Consider the following 26964-nt stretch of genomic DNA (forward strand, 5'->3'; position numbering starts at 1 on the left):
GCTTTAGAACGACAGCCTTGTCCTGCAGAACTCAACAGTGCGCCGGCAGAGATGTGTCATCATGTATGTCAAAGGCAGGGCTCAGTCCAGCAAGCCAGAGATCTGCAAAGGGGCACATGTCTCTGCCAGTGCCGGATTTACAGATAAGCTAAACAAGCTATAGCTTAGGGACCCATTCTCTCCCCCTCCCCAATTTATACTGAAAGAAAGAAATACTGTCTTTTACACTCACACTTAAAGGGACGCGGGTGGCGCTGTAGGTTAATCCACAGAGCCTAGGGCTTGCTGATCGGAAGGTCGGTGGTTCAAATCCCCACGACGGGGTGAGCTCCTGTTGCTCGGTCCCTGCTCCTGCCAACCTAGCAGTTCAAAAGCACGTCCAAGTGCAAGTAGATAAATAGGTACCACTCTGGGGGGAAGGTAAACGGAGTTTCTGTGCGCTGCTCTGGTTCGCCAGAAGCGGCTTTGTCATGCTGGCCACGTGACCCGGAAGCTGCACGCCGGCTCCCTCGGCCAATAAAGCGAGATGAGCGCCGCAACCCCAGAGTCGGCCACGACTGGACCGAATGGTCAGGGGTCCCTTTACCTTTACACTCACACTTAGTACAAGGTACAAAGGTCTGCTGTTCCAATGAACAGTGTGGATTACTATGGTGATACTGATATTACACTAAAAAATGCATTGTATTAACTACAATTGCATTGTACAGGTTATAATACTTACTTTCGTATTAATAAAGCCATTTATCATTATTAGTAGCTTGCATCAAATATTTACACCTATTATTATTATTTCATGTTATAGCAAGTTTCTAGAGACTAGATTATGAGTCCTTCTAAACTGTGTTTCTAAAGGAACATTGCCAAATGCCAATGTGTTTGCATTATTAAGTTTGTTATGAATAAAAAAATCATTTTAAATTAGAGCTTAATAATTATTTCACTAATAATATACTTCTTAATTGTATTTCACTATTGATATACTTCTTCTTAATTGTATTTCAGCTCCACAATTACTTTGATAAAATACATCTTTTGTGATGTGCAAATGGCTTGAGATACCCGTTAGGTCCATAAATGACCATCTAGCATATATTCAACACAAAAAACAGCGGCATTTTGTTGTTGACAAAGGGCAGCTGGACATAGAAAGGGCCCCATTACCTTCAGGAGCTGAGGGCCTCATCAAACCGAAATCCGACCCTGGTCTCCACAGAATCATTGCCGGGGGCGATTCAAGGGCCCAAGAGCAGCTTAGTACAGTGGAACATCGGGTTACAGATGCTTCAGGTTACATACGCTTCAGGTTACAGACTCCGCTAACCCAGAAATAGTACCTCGGGTTAAGAACTTTGCTTCAGGATGAGAACAGAAATCGTGCTCCGGCAGCGCGGCGGCATCAGGAGGCCCCATTAGCTAAAGTGGTGCTTCAGGTTAAGAACAGTTTCAGGTTAAGAACAGACCTCCAGAACGAATTAAGTTCTTAACCCAAGTGTCCACTTGTACTGGGGACATGCTATCTTCCCCCGATCAAGATCCTCAAGGAGACCTCGAGACGAGGAAGCACTCAAGGGAGCATCTAAAAGGAGAAACATTGCATTAACAGATGAATTTGACTGGCTACATCTGTGTTCCTGACATACCAAAGTGGTGCAATTTCTAGACACCCTAAAATGACTGTGCACTAGAACAGTTAGTGCTGGAACCAACCAGAGCGCAAGAGGCGACCCTGGACTTGATCCTGATTGGTGCCCAGGACCTGGTGCGAGAGGCAAGTGTTGTTGTATCAGAGGATCACCAAAGCATGTGCCATCAGGATGCAGCACCAACAAAGCTAGAAGTCAGGTCATTCGCTATTCAGATCTAGAAATCCCCCACCTTACTTTCTAAAATATTTTAAATGGTTCTAATTTTGGTTCCTCTGTTTTGCTTTCGTCGGGTTGGTGTTGGTTAAATGTTTAGTTGGCTTTGGCGGTTATTTTAATCTGGGTATAGCTGCAAACTGTTTATTATTGTTAATATTGTTATTGGTTTCTATTGATTTGTTGGCTGGTTTGTTGCTCATATAGGATATTTTGTTCTTTAAATGTTTGATGCTTTGTTGTGCTTTTATATACTGGTAGTCATACCTCGGGTTGAAATTGCTTCAGGTTGAGCGTTTTTGGGTTGCGCTCCGCGGCGACCCGGAAGTAATGGAACGCCTTACTTCCTGGTTTCGCCGCTTGCGCACGCGCAGGTGCTCAAAATGACGTCATACGCATGTGCAGAAGCGGTGAATTGCGACCCGCAGACACGGGTTGCATTCGCTTCAGGATGCGAATGGGGCTCCGGAACGGATCCCATTCGTATCCAGAGGTACTACTATATGTTGTAAGCTGCCCAGAGTGGCTGGGGAAACCCAGCAAGATGGGTGGGATATAAAAAATAAATATATTGTATTATTATTGAGCCCAATAGGCTCATGTAATTGTGGAGTTGGAAGGGGCCCTATGCGATCATCTAGTCCAACCCCCTGCAATGCAGGAATTTCAGCTAAATCATCTCTAAATCATCCAACCTCTGCTTAGAAACCTCTAAGTAAGGAGGGTCCACAAGGGAGTCTATTCCGCTGTCAAACAGCTCCTGCTGTTAGAAAGTTCTTCCTGATGACGATAATAATTTTATATATACCCCTCCCATGTGGCTGGGTTAGGGTTAGGGTTGAGCCTCCCCCAAGAACCAGGATTGGGGCATGTGCTTTGAAACTTGTTCATAGACGATTTCGAGTGGAGCAGTGTGAGGTGACCAGCTTTGCTGACGGCACTAAATTATCGGAACGGAACGAGATTGTGAAGAGCTCCAAAAGGACCTCTCCAAACCAAGCCAATGGGCAGCAAAATGGCCAAGGCAATTCAACATAAGCGAGGGCAAAGTGATGCCCGTTGGAGCAAAAATACAATAATGTTAATTTGACATATACCCTTATGGAGTCTGAACTGGAAGTGGTGGGGCGGGAACGAGACCTTGGGGTCACAGCGGAGAGCTCAGTGAAGTCGCCAACTCTGTGTGCGGCGACTGTGAAAAAGGAAAATTCCATCATTAGTAAAGGCAAAGGGACCCCTGACCATTAGGTCCAGTCGTGGCCGACTCTGGGGTTGCGGCGCTCATCTCGCTTTATTGGCCGAGGGAGCCGGCGTACAGCTTCCGGGTCATGTGGCCAGCATGACTAAGCCGCTTCTGGCGAACCAGAGCAGCGCACGGAAACGCCGTTTACCTTCCCGCCGGAGCGGTACCTATTGATCTACTTGCACTTTGACGTGCTTTTGAACTGCTAGGTTGGCAGGAGCAGGGACCGAGCACCGGGAGCTCACCCCGTCACAGGGATTCGAACCACCGACCTTCTGATCAGCAAGTCCTAGGCTCTGTGGTTTAACCCACAGCGCCACCCGCGTCCCTATTCCATCATTAGGAAAGGAAAATAAAACTGAAGAAGTTACTTTTCATATGTGTGTGTTATGAGAGAGGGAGAAAAGCTTCTCTCCGCTTTCTCCTTGAAATACAGTATTTTATAAACATCGCCTCTTCCTCGCCTTTTCTCTAAACTAGAAAGCCCCCAACACTGCAACCTTTTCTTCACAGGAGTGTCGCTCCAGCCCCTCGATCACTTTGACTGCCTTTTCCCAAAAACTTTTCCAACTCTGCGATATCCCTTTTGAGTTGAGGCGACCAGAACTGTCTGCAGTATTCCAAATGAGGCTGCACCCTAGATTTGTACAATGGCATTAGGACACCAGCGGTTTTATTTTTCACTTCCTTTCCTAATGATCCCTCACATGGAATTTGCCTTTTTCCCGGCTGCTGCACACGGGGTCGACATCTAGATAACCGGCCATTCAGACACAATTTGTAATCGGTACATTAGGGGGGACTTTCTACACCCCCAAAACTCATCCCGGTCCAGATTTTTTTTCCAAAAAGTCCACACAGATGTAAAAAATAATCCACAAGTGTAGAATGAACGAAGTTTTAATTGTTTTTTTAAAAATAAATCTCTGAACATGACAAAGAGCATTCAAAAGTATATCGGAGAGTGTACATTGAGACAACGTGGGGCGATTAACCCAGAGTTCTTGCAAATGTCAATACTGCTTTCAGGCTGGCCTCTTCAGCAAAGTCACGAGTCTGTTCCTGCAGAACCAAATTCAGCGGAGGGAGTCAATATATGAACAGTTCCCCCGGTCCATTTGGGCCAAGACTTCCATCCGTTACTGGGGCAAGGGAGCAGTCAGCGGCAGATCCAAACTGGTCCCCTGGAGGCACCCAGTGCAGCCTCCAAGCTGCGAGATTTCTGAGCTCAGCAGGCAAGGAAGGCTTAGGAGAGAAGGAATTATGAGTTTCACCCATATCCACACACTCACGTTTTGCTTTGGGAAATAAAATGAATTAAGAAAAAGGCTTTAAAATAAAATTAAAACGTAAATTAAGAAAAACAACAACCAAAATTCTCAGGACAGAATTCCTACTTGTGTCCTGACACGGAAAACCAACCAGCCCATTGAATCTGCAATATGGCTCCACTGCCGCAGGACGATTGGCCGGGGGTATTAAGTCAGTCCCTCATTGGCGGATGCATCACTCCGCCCACCACTGCCCTCCAATAGCAGCGTTTGATCAGGGAGGGGCAGGGCTTCCTTAGGGCACCCCCGTAATTCTTGCCCCCCCTCCAAGATTGTACAGGGAGCCACTTGGAAAAGGGTGGAGGGGAAAGGAAGGAAGGAAATTGTGGCTCCAAGGCGGATCAACAAAAGCGCTGCAACGTGGGCTAAGGACCGTCCTTCTTTCCAGCACCTGGGGGCAAGAGCGATGTGGGGAGCCGGGAGGATGACTCTCTTCCTGGGGCGGGTCCCGATTCGGCAGAAGCTGCCACCAAGGAGTCCTCGTACGAAGGTGGCTCCTCTCCAAGGCTGCAGAGATCTGGGGGGGCCCAGGCTTCCTGGGAAAGGACCAGAGGGGTCGGGCCCTGCGCCGCCGGTGGCGAGGGGCACCCCGTGTGACCGTAGACAGCCTCTTCGTATGAGGGGAGGGGGCCTCCGCTGCAGTCCAGTCCGGGCACGTCGAGCTCTTCCACTTGCTCCAACGGGTCGTCCAGGGGTTCGTAGGAACTGGGGTGGGGGGGAGAAACAGCACCGTGAGGGTCTTTGAAACCAAAGCTCTGTACAAGCCCAAGCAAAGTGTGACCCCCCCTCGCAGCTTGCAAAAGGGGGGAAGGGTGTGTAAGGAGGACCAATCTATTCGTTTTTTAAAAATATCTCTATACAGCTATTCATTAAAAAAAAAAGTATAGAGTATGTTATAAGATTTTTAAGGTGTCAAATACAGTGGTACCTCAGGTTAAGAACTTAATTTGTTCCGGAGGTCCGTTCTTAACCTGAAACTGTTCTTAACCTGAAGCACCACTTTAGCTAATGGGGCCTCCAGCTGCTGCTGCGCAATTTCTGTTCTCATCCTGAAGCAAAGTTCTTAACCTGAGGTAATATTTCTGGGTTAGTGGAGTTTGTAACCTGAAGTGTATGTAACCTGAGGTACCACTGTATTCATAAATGCACACATATCTAAATATATGAGCCATGTGTCTGAAATCATAGGGGAGAGCAATCCTGAAGCCATTTTGACTCTCCCAATGACATCAGATATTCCTCTGCAAGAAGGGAGGCAAATGGGGAAAGTCTTCCCATTGTCTTTTTGCTTGCAAATCCTGCCTTAAGGGCATATTTGTGTATGAATAGGGTGAGCCTGTGATCTGAGTTCAGGAACTAAACTATTAACCATCACAAAAGAATGGCCAGGCTGCCCAGGTAAAGCAATCAGTGACCATTGTCAGTATCCTGGGAGACAGGTTTTCTGCTGTAGACTGCCGCCTTCTGTGATGTATGTATGATGTTTTGGGGGGTGGTCTTGGGCTACAGGGTGGGCAATTTCAAAAGTCTACATAAGATCTTACACACCGATGTTCTGGGTTCCTCCTCCCTCCTGCATGTGGTGAGTGGGAACCCTGTTGCAACAGTTGAATAAAGATCAGGCTTACTAGCTGCTTTGCTTCTCAATATTCTCTGGTTGGCCTCTTGTTATTTTCTCCTACCGATAGGGAACCCACTTGAGGACTCTATACGGGCCTTGGATACCCCGTAAGAGAAAGGGAGCAGTTGTTTTTTCTTATAACACGTAATACAGCAAACATAAATGTAAAGGGACCCCTGACCATTAGGTCCAGTCGTGACCGACTCTGGGGTTGCGGCGCTTATCTCGCTTTATTGCCGAGGGAGCCGGCGTACAGCTTCTGGGTCATGTGACCAGCATGACTAAGCCACTTCTGGCGAACCAGAGCAGCGCACGGAAACGCCGTTTACCTTCCCGCCGGAGCAGTACCTATTTATCTACTTGCACTTCGACATGCTTTTGAATTGCTAGGTTGGCAGGAGCAGGGACGGAGCAACAGGAGCTCACCCCGTCGCAGGGATTCGAACCGCCGACCTTCTGATCGGCAAGTCCTAGGCTCTGTGGTTTAACCCACCGCACCACCCGCATCCCTAATACAGTAAACATACTGTATAATAAATACACTTCAACAGTGGAAGGTAGCAGACTACAAACAGGATCCACTCTTGGAGTTTGCCCAGGCTCACCTGAGGCAGCGGCAGAAGTGGAGTCTCGACTTCAGGAGGACACAAGCCACAACCGTCACCAGGATGGCGGAAAAGATCACGGCGGCAGCCAGCACCATGGGGACGGAGGCCACGGAGAGGAAGGCGTCGGGACGTGGAGCTGTAAGGGTTGCGTGGAGAGGAAGAAGAGATTTAATGGAGACCCTTAGGAAGGTGGGAAATCGTTGGTTAAGGACTGCGGGTATCAGTGCCCAAAATTAAACAGGGAGGGAAGACCTACACAGATGGAAGAAAAAGTCAAGATGCTTCTTGGTGGGTCAATCAAGGTTAGGGCAAGAGGTGTCAAAAATGTCTGTGGTGGCAGGAATGACCCAAACTGGCCCATCCAGGCCAGCTGCCCATCCGAACAGGGGCGGTGTGTTTGAGAAGCCTGCAAGCATTCTGCCACCCAAACACTGAGATTCATTTCACTGCTAGAATATCTTAAATCTTAGGCCATGGGTAGGCAAACTAAGGCCTGGGGGTCGGATCCGGCCCAATTGTCTTCTAAATCCGGCCCACGGACAGTCCGGGAATCAGCATGTTTTTACATGAGTAGAATGTGTGCATTTATTTAAAATGCATCTCTGGGTTATTTGTTGGGCATAGGAATTCGTTCTTTTTTTTTATTTTCAAAATATAGTCCGGCCCCCCACAAGGTCTGAGGGACAGTGGACCGGCCCCCTGCTGAAAAAGTTTGCTGACCCCTGTCTTAGACCACCCTGAGTGCCCTGGCAGGATGATAACACACAAGGTCAGCAGCTACCATCGCTATAGCAGCACAACCGTTACCCACTGTTGTCAATAGGCCAAGATCTCTGTTGGACTCAAAAGCTTGCATACTTGAAAGTTGGCTCGCTAAGGCCCCCAACCCAATCCTAAGCAACTCTGCGTAGCAGACAAGCCTCTCAAATAAACTGGACCCAAATAAATGCGAATCAGAATGAGTCTGAATTCATATCCCCGGGATTGAAATTTGAACGCTCCTTTTCGGTGGCTGCAGGAAAAGCCAATCTGGTGCCCTGCAAATGTCGCTGGACTGCAAGTTGCCTCATCATCCCTGAGCCCAACAATCATCTGCAAAGTCAGATTCTTCTTCTCCTTGGCAGCTACTGGCAGCTGCCTGCAAAACGGTGGGTGACAGAGTGAACTGTTGTTGCGGTTATGTCCACAAGGTGGCAACCAAACCGGTGGAGAGGCTTGAATTCTGAGCCCAGGGAATCCGAATTTTGCATCTTGCATGAATGACGCTCAGGATTGGGCCATGACACACTGACTGTGCAACACAAGGAGAGCCCCCCCTTGCAACATCGGAGGGTGTGGGGTGCAATGCTAGGAGTGCGCACGGCACCATGGATCGCGCAGCACTTGAAATATTGCCTGAGAACCATAGCTGTCAACCGTCCCTTATTTGGTGGGAAAGTCCCTTATCCCAGCGCCGTGTCCCGCTGCTGTCCCTTATTGATGATGTCCCTTAAATTTCCCGGGTTTCAAAGGAAGCAGCTCCTCTCCCTCCCTCCCTGCCGGCCAGGGAGGAGGGAGGCTCCAACTGTATTGCTCACCCAATAAGGAGTCTAAGAATGACTGGGGGTGGAGCTTGCATGCCCTGTGCCCATCAAATCGGCCGCATTGCCTGGGGACTCGCCTTTGCTCAGCGCTTCCCAGCGGAGAGGTGACGGTGGTTTTCCTTGCTGCATCCCCTTTGCCGGGTTGCTGCGCTGTGGGAACCACCGCTTGAGGCTTCGTTTGGCTGCTGGCTGGGCTTTCTGCCTTTGGCTGGGAGGGGCTCAGAAGTCGAGCATACCTGTGCCCCTTGGAAAATCCCTTATTTTGGCTGCTGATCCCTTATTTCCGAGGCTGCTGGTCCCTTATTTTCAAATCTGTAAGTTGACAGCTATGATGAGAACAGCCTGCTGGGTTAAGCCAGCGGCCCACCAAGTCCAGCATGCTATTCTTGCAGTGGCCAAGGAAATGCCCGATTGGGGTGGACATGTGAGAAAACGAAACAGTCTTGGGAACAGATTTATAATGAATTGAAAAAGATATTTAAATACACTTTCCCAAAAAAGCCGGAAGCTTTCTTGCTAGGTCTGATGGGAAAGGAAATAGAAAAAGCAGATCAAAAGTTACTTATGTATGCTACAACTGCTGCCAGAACTTGTTAGCCCAAAATTGGAAAGTACCAGAATTACCAACAATAGAGGAGTGGCAGACGAAGATTATGCAGAACTAGCAAAACTGACCTGTAGAATCCAGAATCAGGAAGAAGCAAAATTCCAAAAAGATTGGAGTAAATTTATGGAGTACATAAATAATAACTGTAGAAATTTGAAGACTCTGGTAGGACTGAAATAAATCTTACGATGTAGATAGGACTGGATAAAATAAGGAACTGTGGAAAAGTAACTGACATAAGAAAACCTGTTGAAGGGAGGGAAGGAAGTCAATGCTCAGCAGAGTGTGGGGGGGGAAATGTGGGTAAATGATTGCTGAATTTTACTGTATTTTGTTTGTTTGTATTAAATGAAACACCAATAAAAAGCATTTTTTTAAAAAAAGGAGATGTCCCAGTGGGAAACACGAGCAAGAATCCAGCACAAGAGCCCTCTTCCTTCCTGGAGTTTCCAGCAATTAGGATGCAGAAGCACAGCCATTCTGGCTGTTGTTGTTGTTGTTTAGTCGTTTAGTCGTGTCCGCCTCTTCGTGACCCCCTGGACCAGAGCACGCCAGGCACTCCTGTCTTCCACTGCCTCCCGCAGTTTGGTCAAACTCATGCTGGTAGCTTCGAGAACACTGTCCCACCATCTCGTCCTCTGTCGTCCCCTTCTCCTTGTGCCCTCCATCTTTCCCAGCATCAGGGTCTTTTCCAGGGAGTCTTCTCTTCTCCTGAGGTGGCCAAAGTCTTGGAGCCTCAGCTTCACAATCTGTCCTTCCAGTGAGCACTCAGGGCTGATTTCCTTCAGAATGGAGAGGTTTGATCTTTTTGCAGTCCATGGGACTCTCAAGAGTCTCCTCCAGCACCAGAATTCAAAAGCATCCATTCTTCGGCGATCAGCCTTCTTGATGGGCCAGCTCTCACTTCCATACATCACTACTGGGAAAACCAGAGCTTTAACTATACGGACCATTCTGGTTAGGAGCCATCAATAGCCCTCTCCTCCTCCACGAATCCTGCAGCAGTGAGTTCCGCAGTTTAACTAGGTGCTGGACGAAGAAAGACTTGCTTTTGTCTGCCCTGAATTTTCCAACGATCAACTTCACTGGGTGCCTACTGGGTGTTATCTCCTCCCCTCTTTCTCAAACACCACGCATCATTTTATAAACTCCCATCCTGTCCACTCTTCCTCGCCTCTTCTCTAAACCAGGGTTCCCCAAACCTTGGGTCTCCAGCTGTTCTTTTTGGACTACAACTCCCATCATTCCTAGCTAACAGAACCAGTGATCAAGGAAGAAGAGGAGGAGTTTGGATTTGATATCCCGCCTTTCACTCCCTTTAAGGAGTCTCAAAGCGGCTAACATTCTCCTTTCCCTTCCTCCCCCACAACAAACACTCTGTGAGGTGAGTGGGGCTGAGAGACTTCAGAGAAGTGTGACTGGCCCAAGCAGCTGCATGTGGAGGAGCGGAGACGCGAACCCGGTTCCCCAGATTACGAGACTACCGCTCTTAACCACTACACCACGCTGGGGTCAGAGGGGAAATCAGAGGGGAGGGATGTAAAGAAGCGCAAAGGAAATGGGCGAACCCAAAATCCCCAAGGATGATGGGAACTGTAGTCCAAAAACAACTGGGGACCCAAGGTTTGGGAAACTCTGGACTAAACTTTTTTCTTTAAAAAAAGAACAAGATGCCACAATCTTCCTTTGCAGGAGAGTCAGTCGAAGCCTCAAGGGGCTGTTCATGCAGTTGGGTCATCTCTGATTTGGCAAACCGGATACACAAATTATTCTTCTCTTTGCATTTTTATTCTGGGTAGGGGGCAGAGAGAGAGGGGGGGTCACAACACTTACTTCCTGGGGGCATGCAAGCGAGGTCTCTCAGCATATTCCACTGCCCTCCTCGGCAGAAGGCAAGGGCTGGCAGGCTGGTCGTGACGTATCCAGGCAGGCAGTAGAATTCCAGCACCGTTTCGGGTCCGAACAGGTCTGAGCCTGGAAGAGGCTCCTGGCACAGGGGGGCCTGGCATCGGTAGGCACTGTGAGCGGGCGGCTCTGGTGGTCTACACCCTGAGGTCAGAGGGAAAATCAGAGGGGAGGGATGTAAAGAAGCGCAAAGGAAATGGGCGAACCCAAAATCCCCAAGTGTGTTTGGTGGCCCAGTTCCTGAGCCATCAGAAACAGAAACCTTGCAACAGGCTCTAAAAGGATATCAAAGTACGTTTCCAAGCACAATTCAAAGTGTTGGTGCTGACCTTGAAAGTCCTAAAGGGCCTCAAAGGCCCAGTATACCTAAAAGAGCGTCTCCACCTCCATCACTCAGCCTGGACCACTGAGGTCCAGCGCCAAGGGCCTTGTGGCGGTTCCCTCACTGCAAGAAGTGAGGTTACAGGGAACCAGGCAGAGGGCCTTTTCGGTAGTGGCACCCGCCGTGTGGAACTCCCTCCCACCAGATGTCAAAGAGAACAACAACTACCAGACTTTTAGAAGACACCTGAAGTCAGCCCTGTTCAGGGAAGCTTTTAATGTTTAATAGACTATTGTATTTTAATATTCTGTTGAAAGCAGCCCAGAGTGGCTGGATAAGCTCAGCCAGATGGGCAGGGTATAATAAATTATTATTATTATTATTCAAAATAGCTTGCTTAAGGCATCTAAGAAGCCGAGAGAATCATCCAGACAAGCTGGGACAACTCAGTCGGTAGAGTATGAGGCTCTTAATCTCAGAGTTGTGGGTTCGAGTCCTACACTGGGGGGGAGATTCCTGCATTGAAGGGGGTTGGGCTAGATGACCCTTGGGGTCCCCTAACAACACTATGATTCTGTAACTTCTATGACAATTTCAAAATGCTGGTTATGACCTATAAAACCCTAGTCCAGTGCTTCCCAGACTTTCCCCCGCCTTGGTTCTATAAACTCATCCCTATCACCCCTCACCCTAAATCTACAAAGACTAGCAGTTAGCAGAACTCACTAAGGAAGATAATCACACAATAAAATTCAGAACAATACCAATTTCTGCCCATTTTATGCAAAAAGTCAATTAAAACCACTTAGTTTAACGAATTCAACAAAATAGATGAACTTGATCCAATGATAGCAGCTTTTCAAAGCCTGAAAGTTGTGTACCCCTCCAGGATCCCACCCCCCACCCCCCTTACCTCTCAATGTCCCCCTGAGTAACACTACTGCCCCCCCCCCACTTTGGGAGCCACTGCCACATATAGATTAGGTCCAGGCTACTGGGAAGATCATTGTTGTTTAGTCGTTTAGTCGTGTCCGACTCTTCGTGACCCCCTGGACAAGAGCACGCCAGGCACTCCTGTCTTCCACTGCCTCCCGCAGTTTGGTCAAACTCATGCTGGTCGCTTCGAGAACACTGTCCCACTATCTCGTCCTCTGTCGTCCCCTTCTCCTTGTGCCCTCCATCTTTCCCAGCATCAGGGTCTTTTCCAGGGAGTCTTCTCTTCTCCTGAGGTGGCCAAAGTCTTGGAGCCTCAGCTTCAGGATCTGTCCTTCCAGTGAGCGCTCAGGGCTGATTTCCTTCAGAATGGAGAGGTTGGATCTTCTTGCAGTCCATGGGACTCTCAAGAGTCTCCTCCAGCACCAGAATTCAAAAGCATCCATTCTTCGGCGATCAGCCTTCTTGATGGTCCAGCTCTCACTTCCATACATCACTACTGGGAAAACCAGAGCTTGAACTATACGGACCTTTGTTGGCAAGGTGATGTTTCTGCTTTTTAAGATGCTGGGAAGATCATATCTCCCTATAATTCAGGCTGAGGGGCAGTCCAAGGTGAAATTCATGGCTGAGGAGGGATTCGAACCCTGGTCTCTCCCAGGCCCAAGTCCAAGACTCTAACCTTTTCGGTCGTGGCCCTGGCCTGGTGGAACACTCTGCCACAAGAGACTAGAGCCCTGCGGGATCTGACATCTTTCCGCAGGGCCTGCAAGATGGAGCTGTTCCGCTAAGCCTTTGGGCAGGATGCAGTTTGACTTAAGTACTTTCCTTTGTATAAAACAAGCCCAAAGGAGGCCCCCAACTCACTCACCGGTCCTTGTATGCTCAGTGGAAACAGTTGGTCATGGCAATTATTAACCACTCTCAACTCCAACCTGATAATTACCACCTGCCCAGTTTTTAACTCGTCTGAATTAATTTAAAGATGTATTTTAACCAACTGATGTCTGTTTTTATGCATATTGCGTTGTTTTTATGATGTTAGCAGCTCTTGGCCAGGGAGGGCAGGATACAAATAAATTATTATTATTATTATTATTATTATTATTATTATTATTATTAACCACTGTGGAATTGTAGAGTTGGAAGGGACACCGAGGGTCATCCAGTCCAACCCCCCGCAAGGCAGAAATCTTTCATCCAAAGTGAGGTTCAAACCCACAATGATCTCACGCTCTGCCGATCGAGCCAAAATATATCAAACACTCATCATTGCAAAGATCACAATTGGCAGAGCATTATATATGATCTTGGCAGCTCAAGAGATAGTAATTGCTATTCGGTGGAAAACAGCCCAAAATCTTGCACCAGATGCTTGGGTACTACATTCTGGAATGTAGCCACGCTGGAGAAAATGAGCCATCATTTGAGATTTCAACAGGGACTAGAACCTCCAGACGCTTTTTAAACGACTTGGCAGACCCTCCTATACAACGAAATCATCATTTTCAAAACTTCCCTTGTCACACGCTTGGCAAATCTGGAAGTAGACTTGATAATCAGATAATGATGATATTATTTACACGGGAGTTTTTTTGTGTGTTATTTTAAGCCATGCCATGTGCAACTGCTTTACTCATTCTACGTGCCTCATTCTATAGTCTTGTTTCTCAACTTTCCGTTTTCCTCTGCTCCTATAATTGTTCCCTGTTTTATACACATTTAACAATGTGTATAAAACAAGTCCAACCCCTGCAATGTTTCCAGTATCGTATTGAGAGCCAGGGTGGTGTAATGGTTGTAGTGATGGACTGACTATGACCTGGGAGGACACGGGTGGCGCTGTGGGTTAAACCACAGAGCCTAGGGCTTTCTGATCAGAAGGTCGGCGGTTCAAATCCCCGCGACAGGGTGAGCTCCCGTTGCTCGGTCCCTGCTCCTGCCAACCTAGCAGTTCAAAAGCATGAAATGCAAGTGAATAGGTACCGCTCTGGCAGGAAGGTAAACGGCGTTTTCGTGCGCTGCTCTGGTTCTCCAGAAGCAGCTTAGTCATGCTGGCCACATGACCCGGAAGCTGTACCCCGGCTCCCTCGGCCAATAAAGCGAGATGAGCACCGCAACCCCAGAGTCGTCCACAACTGGACCTAATGGTCAGGGGTCCCTTTACCTTTAACAATGAAATAAAAAAAAACCTTTACGGGGGGGGGGGGAGGAGAGAAAAACAATTGGCAGAGAGAGTGGGCAATGCCCAGCAGGTCACAGAAGCTGGAGCACAGAGCGACAAAATAAAGAATTACGTAGCACAACGATACGTCAGAGCTTGCTGCTCTTCCTCATTCCGCGTAATGGCTCGATGTGGCAACATGCAGACAGACACATTGCAAAACAGGGAATCCACAAATTCAGGATAAAAAAAGGAGGCGCCGCCTTCGCCGAATCTCTTCCCGGTTTTGCACTTCAGCCTCAGCGCTGTTGCTCACAGGAAGTCTACGACCCAACTCCTGTGACCAAAGCAGTCTCCAGATTCAGCTTGCAACACACCTGTTTTTCAAGAAACTTGCAACAACCCCATTCTGCGAACGTTTCTGGCAGCCGTTGTGCTGGCATGAGGCAAGGCCATGTAGTCCTGGGAATGCAGATGACGAATGGCCTCATTTGACGGCTTCCGACTGGCGACTCCGCTCCAACCACCCCCAGGACTGGCCGCTTGAGGTTTTGAGCTCCAAGACGTGCAACGAGGAAAGACCTCAGTTTCCACCTGAGTCCCGTTCCTAAGAGGGGGGAGGGGGCCAGGGGTTTCCCCAGGGAAGCCATCTGCAACAATGTTATCTAGTTATCTCCCGCTTGGACTACTGCAATGCGCTCTATGTGGGGCTACCTTTGAAGGTGACCCGGAAACTACAACTAATCCAGAATGTGGCAGCTAGACTGGTGACTGGGGGCGGCCGCCAAGACCACATAACACCAGTCCTGAGAGAACTGGCTCCCAGTTATGTTGGCTCTCCTCTTGCCTGGAGAAGAGGAGGCTAAGGGGTGATATGATAGCCATGTTCAAATATATAAAAGGATGTCACATAGAGGAGGGAGAAAGGTTGTTTTCTGCTGCTCCAGAGAAGCGGACAGGGAGCAATGGATCCAAACTACAAGAAAGAAGATTCCACCTAAACATTAGGAAGAACTTCCTGACAGTAAGAGCTGTCGACAGTGGAATTTGCTGCCAAGGAGTGTGGTGGAGTCTCCTTCTTTGGAGGTCTTTAAGCAGAGGCTTGACAACCATATGTCAGGAGTGCTCTGATGGTGTTTCCTGCTTGGCAGGGGGTTGGACTCGATGGCCCTTGTGGTCTCTTCCAACTCTAGGATTCTATGATTCTGAGCACAATTCAAAGTGTTGGTGCTGACCTTGAAAGCCCTAAATGGCCTAACCCCCTTTTAAAAGCTAGATTGGTGATCATCATTGCCTCCTGTGGGTGAGAGTTCCATAGTTTAACAATGTGAAGAAGTACCGTATTTTTCGCTCCATAAGACACACTTTTTTCTTCCTAAAAAGCAAGGGGAAATGTCTGTCCGTCTTATGGAGTGAATGCGTGGTCCCTGGAGCCGAATTGCCCAGGGGTGAAAAGCAGATCATGCTTTTATTTTTGGAAGAGGGAAGGGGGTGTTGGAACAAAGCCGCTGATAGTTTGCTGATAGGGGAGAGGGATAAGGGACACTAGAGATAAAGGAGGCTGCCTGGGAGGGGGGAGGTAAAGACAGCAAACTTGCGAAGGGGGGAAATAGGAAGACGAAAGCAATAAGGAGAGAAATTAGAAGAAAAGGAGGAGGAAAAAACTGCTCTAGCTAAGGAAAAGACATTAAGGCAAACAAGAGGGAAGGGAGGGTTGAAAGGAAGCAGCTGATCAGCAAGCGATCGGGAGGGAGATAAGGGACGCTAGAGATAAAGGAGGCTGCCTGGGAGGGGGAGGTAAAAGCCCACGGATCCTCAGGATTTTTGCATTGGGTCACCCCAAATTCACCATCAGATCACATGTCTGTGGCCACAGCATGAACCACAAAAATCATAAATCCACTGTTTCATTCAGAATATTTTTTTTCCTTGTTTTCCTCCTCTAAAAACTAGGTGCGTCTTATGGTCAGGTGTGTCTTATGGAGCGAAAAATACGGCACTTTATCTGCCCTAAATCTTCCAACATTCACTGGATGCCTAGGTCGCCTCTCAGTCTTCTCCAGGCTGAAACAGACCCGGCTTCCTCAACCATTCCTCATCAGACTCGGTTTCCTTGATCGTCTCAGTCGCCCTCCTCTGCACACAGAATTGCAGAACTGTAGAGTCGGAAGGGACCCCGAGGGTCATCCAGTCCAACCCGCAGCAATGCAGGAACCTCAGCCAAAGCATACATGACAGGCGACCATCCGACATTCAGGCCTGTCCATCTTGGTGGGGCAGCATCTTCCAGAGGGCAGCAGACCAGCTTAGGGGCACAGGATAGTCACTGCAGCCAGCATGCCCAATGGCTAGTGACAATGAGCGTCGCCAACCTCTTTAATTCTTTACATTGTTCCTTAATGTACTCTATGAACTTGTTGTTGGGATACTGCCAGGGAGATGAAGTCCATCTGAGCCCCCAAGCTCGGTGCCGGACGATCCATCAACCTCCCGTAGTCAGGCAATATCAGCAATTCAGCGACACTAAGCCTCAGGCTTAGTGCACACTATAACAGCAGAATTCACACAGCAAAAGTTGCACAAGCATGAGAGCAGGACATGCATATTTACAGTTTTATTCAGCGTTGGTCAGAACAAAGAAGGCATGACCGTCTGCTCCGACTGCTCAGGCAAAACAGCCAAAAACGAAACGAACTTACAACATAAACATCCTGTGAGACAGGAACTTACGCAGGCTGTTATACAAACATCCTGCTCCCTTTTAAGGTGGAACGGAAATATCCTAACATCCTCCCCCTTTCCGTGTAACCTGTAGTACCTGTGGTTCAACCCAATTGCAACCTTTGTGCGTAAACCTTCAGTTGTTCTCTGTTAACAACCTTAGACAACAGATCAGCAGGAATTTCATTTCCTGGCATGTAGGACACCTGAATGAGTCCTTTCTGAATACACTCTCTTGCACGATGTAGCTTAATCTGCAAGTACTTGGTCCTTTGCTTGCAACTCTCCGAGTTCAGCAAAGCCAAACAAGATCTATTGTCTTGATACACTTGTATAGGACATTTCACAGAAACCCCAATGTCCTTAAACAGTTGCATCAACCATTCACAATCCATGAGTGAAAATGACAGAGCATTGAGTTCTGCTTCACAGGAACTTAGGCTAACTGTCGTCTGCTTTTTGCACAACCAGTCAAACAGGCAGTGGTTGTACATGTAGCATACTCCAGAAGTGCTGGTACCATCTGTGGTGTCACTTCCAAAACTTGCATCTGCAAAGATTTCAAGACCTCCAGTCTTCTGACTGGTGAACCTCAGCCTGTAGTGCATAGTCCCTTTCAAATACCGGGCTATGCGCTTCAGAGCCTTCCAATCCTGAACAGTAGGATTGTTAGCATGTCTGCTCAGCAGGTTAGTGCTTACAGCAATGTCAGGTCTTGAACATCTAGCAATGAAATTCAACTTGCCTAGAATGCATCTGTACAGCGTTGTGTCAGAAAACGCTTCAGCAGTACTATCTACCTGGTAACCTGTCACCATCGGTGTGTCTGCTGGGTTTGCATCAACCAAATTCAACCTGGTTAATACATCAGCAATTTTCTGTGTTTGGTGTACCAGAAAATTACCTGCTTGGTCCCTCTCCACCTGCAGAGAAAGATAGTTGGATACCTCACCAAGATCCTTCATGTCAAAGTGCTCCTTCAGCTGAGCTAGGGTGCTTTGGTAAAAAGCCTGATTCTTCCAAAACATCAGAAGATCATCAACAAAACATAAACAATACAGTTTGTTTTGCCCCTCCTCCTTGACAAACACACACGGATCAGCTTTGCCCTGGTGAAAACCTAGAGAAAGCAACGTCTCAGTGAGTTTTGTGTTCCAACACCTGGCACTCTGCTTGAGACCATATAAGGATTTCCGCAGTTTACAGACCATTCCCTTCTGTATCTGCATCCCGTCAGGTGGAAGCATGTACAGCTCCTCCCCCAAAATCCCGTACAAAAAAGCTGTATTAATGTCATGATGGGAAACATGCAGTTTCTCCTCCGCAGCGATCTTGAGCATCAGCCGAATGCTCTCATATTTGACCGTGGGTGAGTAGGTCTCGTGGTAATCCTGCCCTGGTACCTGTGAAAAACCTCTGGCAACCAATCTGGCTTTGTGTCTGACAACCTTGCCATTCTGGTCTGTCTTGGCCTTGAAGACCCATTTGCTGCCAACCAGTCTCATCCCTGGGACTACCGGTACCAGTTCCCAAGTCTGGTTCCTGTTTAAGGAATCAACTTCAGCCTTCATGGCATTAAGCCAAGGCTCAGCATCTTTAGAGGTTAACTCCTGGACCTCTTTGAAGCTTGAAGGTTCCCACACCTTCTCTGAGCTACTAAGAACAGCAGTTGCCATCTTAGCAAACTCATCAGCAAATCTCTTTGGAGGTTTGCCTTTGGTCGCCCTTTCAGACCTGCGAACCAGACGCAAGTCTTCTGGACTCATCTCCTCCTTTTTAGGAGAAAAACGACCAATGGTGAACAGTGGTTCTTCCAGTTCATTGTCAGACTCATCAGATGTTCTGACTGAGGCCTTTGCGCTCTTGTAGTCTGCTGTGTCATCACTGTCACTGACAGCAGCAGCAGCGCCGCCCACTGAACTGGAATCCGAACTCTGATCATCATCATCATCATCATCCTCATCCTCAGTTTCCTCAGCTTTCTCAGCATGATCTGCTTTCTTCACATCACCTTCATCCTCCTCTGGGTAACTCTGGAAAATTCCCACATTTTCCCCCCACTTAGGATTGTACTCAACACTCCTTGTGAACTTTATGGATTTAGAGTTAGTCATCCATACCCTGTATGCACCTTTTTCGTACCCCATGAACAAACCATGTGCCCCACGCTTCCCAAGCTTGTTGCTTTGTGGGGTGTGTACCCACATGTCAGAACCAAAGATTCTCATGTGTTTGACATTAGGTTGCTTACCAAACATTTTCTCATAGGGAGTGCAGCCAATAGGTGATGACAGTCTCCTGTTAAAAGTATAAACAAAATTTGCCAAAGCCTCCCCCCAAAACTTCTCAGGGAGATTGGCATCATGCAACAAGGTTTTTATCCCTTGCAGCAACGTTTGATTTGCTCTCTCCACAAGCCCATTCATCCATGGCGATCTAGGCGTTGACAAGTCATGCTGGATTCCCTTCTCAGTCAGGAAAGCTTCAAACTGCTGAGAAGTGAATTCCCCGCCTCGATCAGTAAACAGACAACCAATACGTTTACCGTGAGCATTCTCCAACCAAGCACAGAATGCCTTGAACTTAGGAAATGCTTGCGATTTCTGCTCGAGCATAAACACATGAATGTACCTGGAAAAAGAATCAATTAGAACCATGAAGTACCTTGCTCTTCCCAAAGAGGGCGCTAGAGGACCTACCAGGTCTGCGTGAACTAGCTGGTAGGGTTTGGAAGCCTGCCTGCTAGACTCCTTGCCTTTTGGAGCAACCTTCACCTTGTTCTCTGCACAAGATACACATTTCATGTGAAATTTGCAAGGTTTGATGTCCAAACCTTCAACCAACCCAGGCATCTTGGCTAGCGCTTGCCAAGAGAGGTGACAAAATCTTCAATGTGCATCATGAATGCATCCTGCATGAAGAACCTTGTTAGTTTGTGCAACACAACAAGTATCAGCATTAGATATAACAGCATTGTCATCATAAGTTAGACAGAACAAACCATCCATCAACTTTGCATGCCACATGTCCTCTTTGCCTTTTCTGATGACACAGACAGTCCTCTTGAAGGAAACCTCAAAACCACGCCCAGTCAGCTGTGGTACACTAATCAAATTGTCCGCAGCTCCTGGAACAAAAAGTACATCTCTGATGGTAGTATGCAAACTTTCAAGTTTCACAGTCCCAACTCCTGTAGCTTGCAAAGTCCTTCCATCAGCCAGCTGGACCTCTCCATCTTGAGGTGTGAAGGAGATAAACAGATGGCGGTCTTTGCTGAGATGGCGTGTGCAACCTGAGTCAATTACAAACCTGGCCTTGGCCTTGTTTCCCACCGGCATGGGCTTTTGCAGCTTGCCTTTAGCCTTTGGTGAAGCTGTGCCAGCAAACATAGCCTTGTTTTCCACTGGCGAGGGCTTTTGCAACTTGCCCCCCTGCTCCTGGCCATCAGACGTGCCTTTAGCCTTTGGTGGAGCTGTGCCAGCAAACATAGCCTCGTTTTCCACTGGCGTGGGCTTTTGCAACTTGCCCCCCCGCTCCTGGCCACCTGCAAGCATCTTGCTCTGTTTACATCTGGTCTTCCGGCCTCTGCAAAGGCTCTGACCTTGGTTCTCATGAGAAACAGAGCTCTCAGCTGCCGACTCCTTGGCTCCCCCTGGAGGCTGGAATGCTGCCTGGGATGACGTTATAGTCTGCTCCCCCTGCAGCTTGCAACCGGTGCCCTCAGCATCCCTGCATTCACTAGCATTCTGGGAAACAGCCAGGACCTCCAATGCATTCAAACACTGGGCTGGGATTATTGGCTGGTGGGCCTTTTTCAAAGCATCCCACATGTCACGTGCCGTGAGATTTCCAGCAAGCGTCTTTATTTCCTCCAGAGAGACGGATAAAACTATGATATCCACGGCCCTCGAATCCTGGGCCTGCCATATCTCTGTCCGAGGAACTGGAGTGGCTTGAGATACAGTATGCCAGACTCCAAACTGACGCTGCAAACTCTCACACCATTTTGCCCAGGTCTGATAGTTGTGCTGATTTAACTTTGGGCACTCAGTGGCCTCTGAAGCTTGGAAAAACTCCATTCCAGCTTTTTACGTGAGCCGTTAGCCTTTATTGCCTTCTAAGACTTCTTATCTCGGCAGCTCATAAATCACGATGCCTCTGGCTCGGCTCCCAGGCCAATTAGTTTTGCCGGACATCAAAGGCTCTTGCCGGCATTCAGAAAAGCCTCTGCTTTCGCTTTTCCAGCACATACCTTTTTGCAGTCTGTCGCTGTCTTACTCTTCTGCAAGTGCCGTGAATCTGGGCCCGAAACCTGTTGTTGGGATACTGCCAGGGAGATAAAGTCCATCTGAGCCCCCAAGCTCGGTGCCGGACGATCCATCAACCTCCCGTAGTCAGGCAATATCAGCAATTCAGCGACACTAAGCCTCAGGCTTAGTGCACACTATAACAGCAGAATTCACACAGCAAAAGTTGCACAAGCATGAGAGCAGGACATGCATATTTACAGTTTTATTCAGCGTTGGTCAGAACAAAGAAGGCATGACCGTCTGCTCCGACTGCTCAGGCAAAACAGCCAAAAACGAAACGAACTTACAACATAAACATCCTGTGAGACAGGAACTTACGCAGGCTGTTATACAAACATCCTGCTCCCTTTTAAGGTGGAACGGAAATATCCTAACACTTATACCATTCTTCTTTAAATTTACTATCATCTTGCTGTCTGATCTTCCCAGTCATTTTTGCCATTTCTGCGTAGTCCATCATTTTCACTCTTCCTTGGCTGACTTTTCCTCTTCCTTCCATCTTTGGCCAAAAAGCATTCTTGCAGCTGTCGTTGCATACATAAACAGTCTTTTGGTATTTCTTCTCCTGCAATGTCTATTAAAAAGGCTTCTGGGTTGTTGTTTTTTTACAAAAGTTATCTTAAACATTTTTTTCAGTTCATTATATATCATCTCCCTGAATGCTCTAGCCTTTTTGAATGTCCACCCCTAATATTGTAGCTAAAAACACAACATACAGCAGAGAACATTGCATGAAAATATCTGCACATTTATTACTGACAAAAACATAAGGATGAAGGAAATTCATAGCATAACATATTTATGTATAACTGCCTACCAGAAATGCAAAAGACTTCACCCACCCCAGATGTACAGTAACCCTTGAATCAATGTGCAATTAACTGCTACTGCTTTGAATTTTACCGTGTTATCTGCTTCCTTAGTGGGTTAGGCAAACCGCTATTCAGAATAACGCTTTTTTATAGGCAGGTTTAGGAGGATGAGTTTACGGAATGGGATCTGAAAAAGTCTGGAATCCCAGTGTTTCCCAAAGCTTGGGTCTGTCTGTTTTTGGACTACAAATCCCATCATCCCTGACCACTGGGTAATGAGGGATGGTGGGAGTTGTAGTCCAAAACAGTTGGGGACCCAAGCTGGGGAAACCTTGCTCTGTCTAGACAAAGATCCCATCACAGCCATCTGCTTTGATGCCAGAGGATAAAAACCACACAGACTACCTAGGAACCGCCAAGATTGCTCACCCAGCGACTGGCTCGATGCCTACCTTTTCTCCGGAAGGAAAGTCGGGTGTCGCCCAGCGTGACGAGAGCCAGGCAGACGAAGAGGCTTCTCGTGGTCTTCTCGTGAGAGCAGGACATTTTGAGCATCAGCTCTGGCAAGCAGGGGAAAGGACAAAGGTCACCCAAGGACCCTGTGGCAGAGGAGGAGAAAGAACGGATCAATATTTGCATGCCCGAAAAACACCCAGACTCAGCATTCAAGGACGGGGCTACTCCACCCTGCGCCAGCCAAGGGACCGGACGTCCGAAACAGGCAGAGGGCACCCAGCTGAGGAAGGCCAATGAAAACAGCCAGTGGGGCATGAAGGGTTTTAAGAGTGTTGGACCTGAGAGAGCAGGGTTCAAATCCCCACTCCCTGGGTGGCCATGGGCCAGTCACCTACCTCACAGGGTTGCTGGGAGGGTGAAATGGGGAGGAGGCAAACCATGTACATCTTGAGATGCTTGGAAGATAACGGTGGTATATAAAGGAAGGAAGGAAGGAAGGAAGGAAGGAAGGAAGGAAGGAAGGAAGGAAGGAAGGAAGGAAGGAAGGTGTTGGGCCCTGGGAGATGGGTTTCTGGACAGGGGTACCGCATTGATCCAATTAATCATTAGAGCCAGTGCCGGGTTTACATATAAGTTAAACAAGCTATAGCTTAAGGCCCCACTCTCTTGGGGGCCCCAAAAAAATTTAAAGGGAAAAAAACAAATAATTAAAAAAACAAATAAAATAAAACCTACATACAGCAAGAGTGTTTTGTGTTGTATAGGCTCCTATTACGTCCATAAATTACCATATAGCAGACAAGTCCAACTTTCAAGAGACTGAGATCTACTCCAACTATAAAAAAACTGGCAGTGATCTACAAAAGTTGTTGAGCTCTTTTGGGGGAGGTAAAAGTTGTTCAGAGTTTTTTAGAAAGTCAAAGTTGTTGAGCTTTTTTGTGGCGGGTCCAATGATCTACTGCAATCTACCACGGACACCCCACGATCTACCAGTAGATCGCGATCTACCTGTTGGACACACCTGCCATATAACATATATTCTACACAGAAAACAATTTTCTACACAGTGACAATTTGTTGTTGACAAAGGACAGCTGGACATATAAAGGGCCCCATTACCTTCAGGAGCTGAGGGCCTCATCAAACCTAAATCCAGCCCTGATTAGAGCAATAGATAAAAGTGCTGCTGAATAAAACAAGAGCCGTGGCCCAGTGCAAACTTTTGAGCACCGGAATTATGTGCTGGCAATACTTTCTCCCCTTCAGTCGCCCAGGGGTGGCATTTTGCACCAGATGGAGCCTCCAGACCAGGCCCAAGGATAGCCCTGAAAAGAGCATGTTGTAATAATCAAGGCTGCCAATGCATGGATCACCGTGAACAGACCATCCTTGGCCCAGAATACCTGAAGGAGCATCTCCACGCCCATTGTCCAGCCCGGACACTGAGGTCCAGCTCTGAGGGCCTTTTGGCGGTTCCCTCCCTGCGAGAAGTGAGGTTACAGGGAAGCAGGCAGAGGGCCTTCTCGGTAGTGGCGCCCGCCCTGTGCAACGCCCTCCCAGCAGATGTCAAGGAAAGAAACAACTTAATGTTTTTAATGTTTGATGTTTTGTTGCATTTTTAATATTTTGTTGCAAGCCGCCCAGAGTGGCTGGAGAAACCCAGCCAGATGGGCAGGGTATAAATAAATAAATTACTACTACTACTACAACAACAACAACAACTAATTCTGGTGCTGGAGGAGACTATTGAGAGTCCCATGGACTGCAAGAAGATCAAACCAATCCATTCTTAAGGAAATCAGCCCTGAGTGCTCCCTGGAAGGACAAATCCTGAAGCTGAGGCTCCAAGACTTTGGCCACCTCATGAGAAGAGAAGACTCCCTGGAAAAGACCCTGATGTTGGGAAAGATGGAGGGCACAAGGAGAAGGGGGCGAGAGAGGACGAGATGGTGGGACAGTGTTCTCGAAGACAGGAGTGCCTGGCGTGCTCTGGTCCAGGGGGTCACGAAGAGTCGGACACGACTAGACAACAACAACACCACTACTACTCCAGAGGCCAAGATAGATCCAGCCCCCCCCAACTCTGAACCTTTCAGAGGGAGGTCAACCCCACCCTGAACAGGAAACCAGCCCATCTCCTCCATTCCACCACAGCATCCTGAACACCAGTTTCTGGAAACCACAGGAGGAGAGAATCATTGAAGTGTAGGGTTGGAAGGGACCTCCAAAGGTCATCCAGTCCAACCCCCTGCCATGCAGGAATCTCAGATACAGCGTCCCTCACAGATGGCCACCCAACCTCTGCTTAAATGCCTTCAAGGAAGGAGAGCCCACTACTCCGCGAGGGAGGCTGCTCCACTGTCGAACAGCTCTTACTGTCAGAAAGTGAACCTGTGTTCGTATCCTGCTCTCAGGCAGCCCTTTGGGGCACCTGACTGGTTGCTGTGAGAACAGGATACTGGCCTAGATGGCCCACTGGCCTGATCCACGCTCTTCTGCCTCCACAGAACAGTCCAGATGATGCACAATTTCTCCTGACTCCTGCCATTTTCCAGTGAAGATGTTTTTGAACTCAAGACCGCCCTGCCTCTTGGGCAAGTTTTAGCCACAGAGGAGTTCCCCGTTTCCTCCAGTTCTCAGAAGTCAGCCCCACTGACTAACCGGGTGGAATGGAAACTCAAGCGTCAGCAAGAAGGCAACAGGGAGCAGCAGCATCTTGGGCTCCGAAAAAGGGCCGCTCTTAAACCCATTTTCCAGCCGGCAATCAAGGTGCAAGTCTCACTGCGCCGCAAGAACCACAGTGCACACCCCCCCAGGCTAAGCCAATCAATGGCTCAAGGATGGAGGAGGAAGAAATGGACTCTGACCAGGGAAGAGTCACGGATTCAAATCCCCCACTAAGCCGTGAAGCTCCCTGGGTGACCTTTGCTCCCTCCCTGGGCTCCAAATCAAACCTTGGGGAGTAAATTCACTGCTTACTACCCAGATGCGGGGGGGGGGGGGTCTGAAGAGGCAGGAGGATGCTTCGCATTACTACCACCAGTAGTAGTATTAGTAATACTACTAATACTAATAGTTCCAATAATAGTACAGTGGTACCTTGGGTTACAGACGCTTCAGGTTACAGACTCCGCTAACCCAGAAATAGTACCTCGGGTTAAGAACTTTGCTTCAGGATGAGAACAGAAATCGCATGGCGGCAGCAGGAGGCCCCATTAGCTAAAGTGGTGCTTCAGGTTAAGAACAGTTTCAGGTTGAAAACGGACCTCCAGAACGAATTAAGTTCTTAACCCGAGGTAAAAAGGTAAAGGGATCCCTGACCATTAGGTCCAGTCATAAGCAACTCTGGGGTTGCAGCGCTCATCTCATACTAGTACAGTGGTACCTCTGGTTAAGAACTTAATTCGTTCTTCACCTGAAACTGTTCTTAACCTGAAGCACCACTTTAACTAATGGGGCCTCCTGCTGCTGCTGCGCCGCCGGAGCACGATTTCTGTTCTCATCCTGAAGCAAAGTTCTTAACCTGAAGCATATGTAACCTGAGGTACCACTGTACTAATACTACTAGTAGTAGTATATCTCCCTTCATCTGAGTATCCCAGGGTGCTTCACAACAGAAAAATACAAAACGAGCAAACAAAATACGCCATAAAACCAAACCACTATCTCCACAAACACATTTCCAAAGCCATCAAAAGTTTATCAACCAAATACCCGGTTGAAGAGAAATGTTTTCTTCCGGCACCTAAACATATGCAGTGAAGACACTGGCATACACTTAATGTATATAAGGAGGTGCCAATTTACCTTTACAATGGAACAGGTTTAGTAAGCTTCAGCAAGAGGAGCGCATTTGGGCAAAGGGCACAAGGTCGAAAGGGGTCTTGCTGGGGTGTCCTGGCAAAGAACGGGGTATCTTGGCGATGAAAAGCGGCAGAATTTGGGGACCCCCAAGGACCTCTGCGAAAGACGACTGGACGAGTCTATGCTAACAATCGGAGATGATTTTAAGACATACAAAAAAGTTGAAACAAGAAGAGAGGGGGAGAAACGAGGAAACCCCTCCTTAAGCCCCGGGGCGCTTCAAAGATTGCGCGCTGCGCGCTGCGCACCGACCCCGAGGCGCCCGCGGCTTCTGCGCGCCCCTTCCCCAGTCTCCAGTCTCCGCGTAAAGTGCGCTTAAAGCGGCTCTCTGGCCTCCCCTGAAGGCGGGAGGTGGGGGGTAGGAGGGGGACAGGACCTGGGGGGGGCAGGGAAGGGGAAAGGCAACAAGACGAACCCACTTCCAGCGCCGGCGCGCGGATCTCCTCGAAGAAGGTATCCAAAAGCCGCGTGGGAGCGCGAGGTGGATTTAAGTAGGGAGGGGATCCTCCCTGTGTGGGCGGGGCCGTAGCCAAGCCCCGCCCCTTCTTTGTTTCTCGCACAGGTAATCCGGATTAGCAGAATCGTCGATTTGGAAGGGACCGATTTGGGTATCCTCTAGTCC

The 26964-nt window shown here is 48.3% G+C and overlaps 1 protein-coding gene across 3 annotated transcripts; it reads right to left on the reverse strand.

Annotated features, from left to right (window-relative positions):
* Positions 1-4028: 4028 nt before the first annotated feature.
* LOC128418210 (sushi domain-containing protein 4-like) lies at positions 4029-26964 on the reverse strand. 3 transcript variants are annotated; one of them, XM_053397674.1, is made up of 5 exons: positions 26762-26964; positions 22475-22621; positions 10689-10904; positions 6663-6801; positions 4029-5141 (listed from the first exon to the last, which is right to left on the reverse strand). In XM_053397674.1, the coding sequence occupies exons 2-5, from the start codon at positions 22575-22577 to the stop codon at positions 4802-4804; spliced, it is 798 nt and encodes a 265-aa protein (XP_053253649.1). In that variant the 5' UTR covers positions 22578-22621; positions 26762-26964; the 3' UTR covers positions 4029-4801. The 3 variants fall into 3 exon arrangements, with proteins under 3 accessions (XP_053253649.1, XP_053253648.1, XP_053253646.1); XM_053397673.1 differs by having other exon boundaries at positions 26758-26964; XM_053397671.1 differs by lacking the exon at positions 26762-26964 and having other exon boundaries at positions 22475-23141.

This window comes from Podarcis raffonei, chromosome 8 (assembly GCF_027172205.1).
Source record: "Podarcis raffonei isolate rPodRaf1 chromosome 8, rPodRaf1.pri, whole genome shotgun sequence".
Classification (NCBI taxonomy): domain Eukaryota; kingdom Metazoa; phylum Chordata; class Lepidosauria; order Squamata; family Lacertidae; genus Podarcis; species Podarcis raffonei.

Excerpts from the sequence above, each read along its gene's own strand:
- LOC128418210 (XM_053397671.1), bottom strand. The coding sequence starts at position 22,793 with ATGCCCCACTGGCTGTTTTCATTGGCCTTCCTCAGCTGGGTGCCCTCT. Across the intron at positions 6,802-10,688 it reads CGCTTGCATGCCCCCAGGAA|CTCCACGTCCCGACGCCTTC; the intron begins GTAAGTGTTGTG and ends CAACCCTTACAG. Across the intron at positions 5,142-6,662 it reads CACTTCTGCCGCTGCCTCAG|TTCCTACGAACCCCTGGACG; the intron begins GTGAGCCTGGGC and ends CCCCCACCCCAG.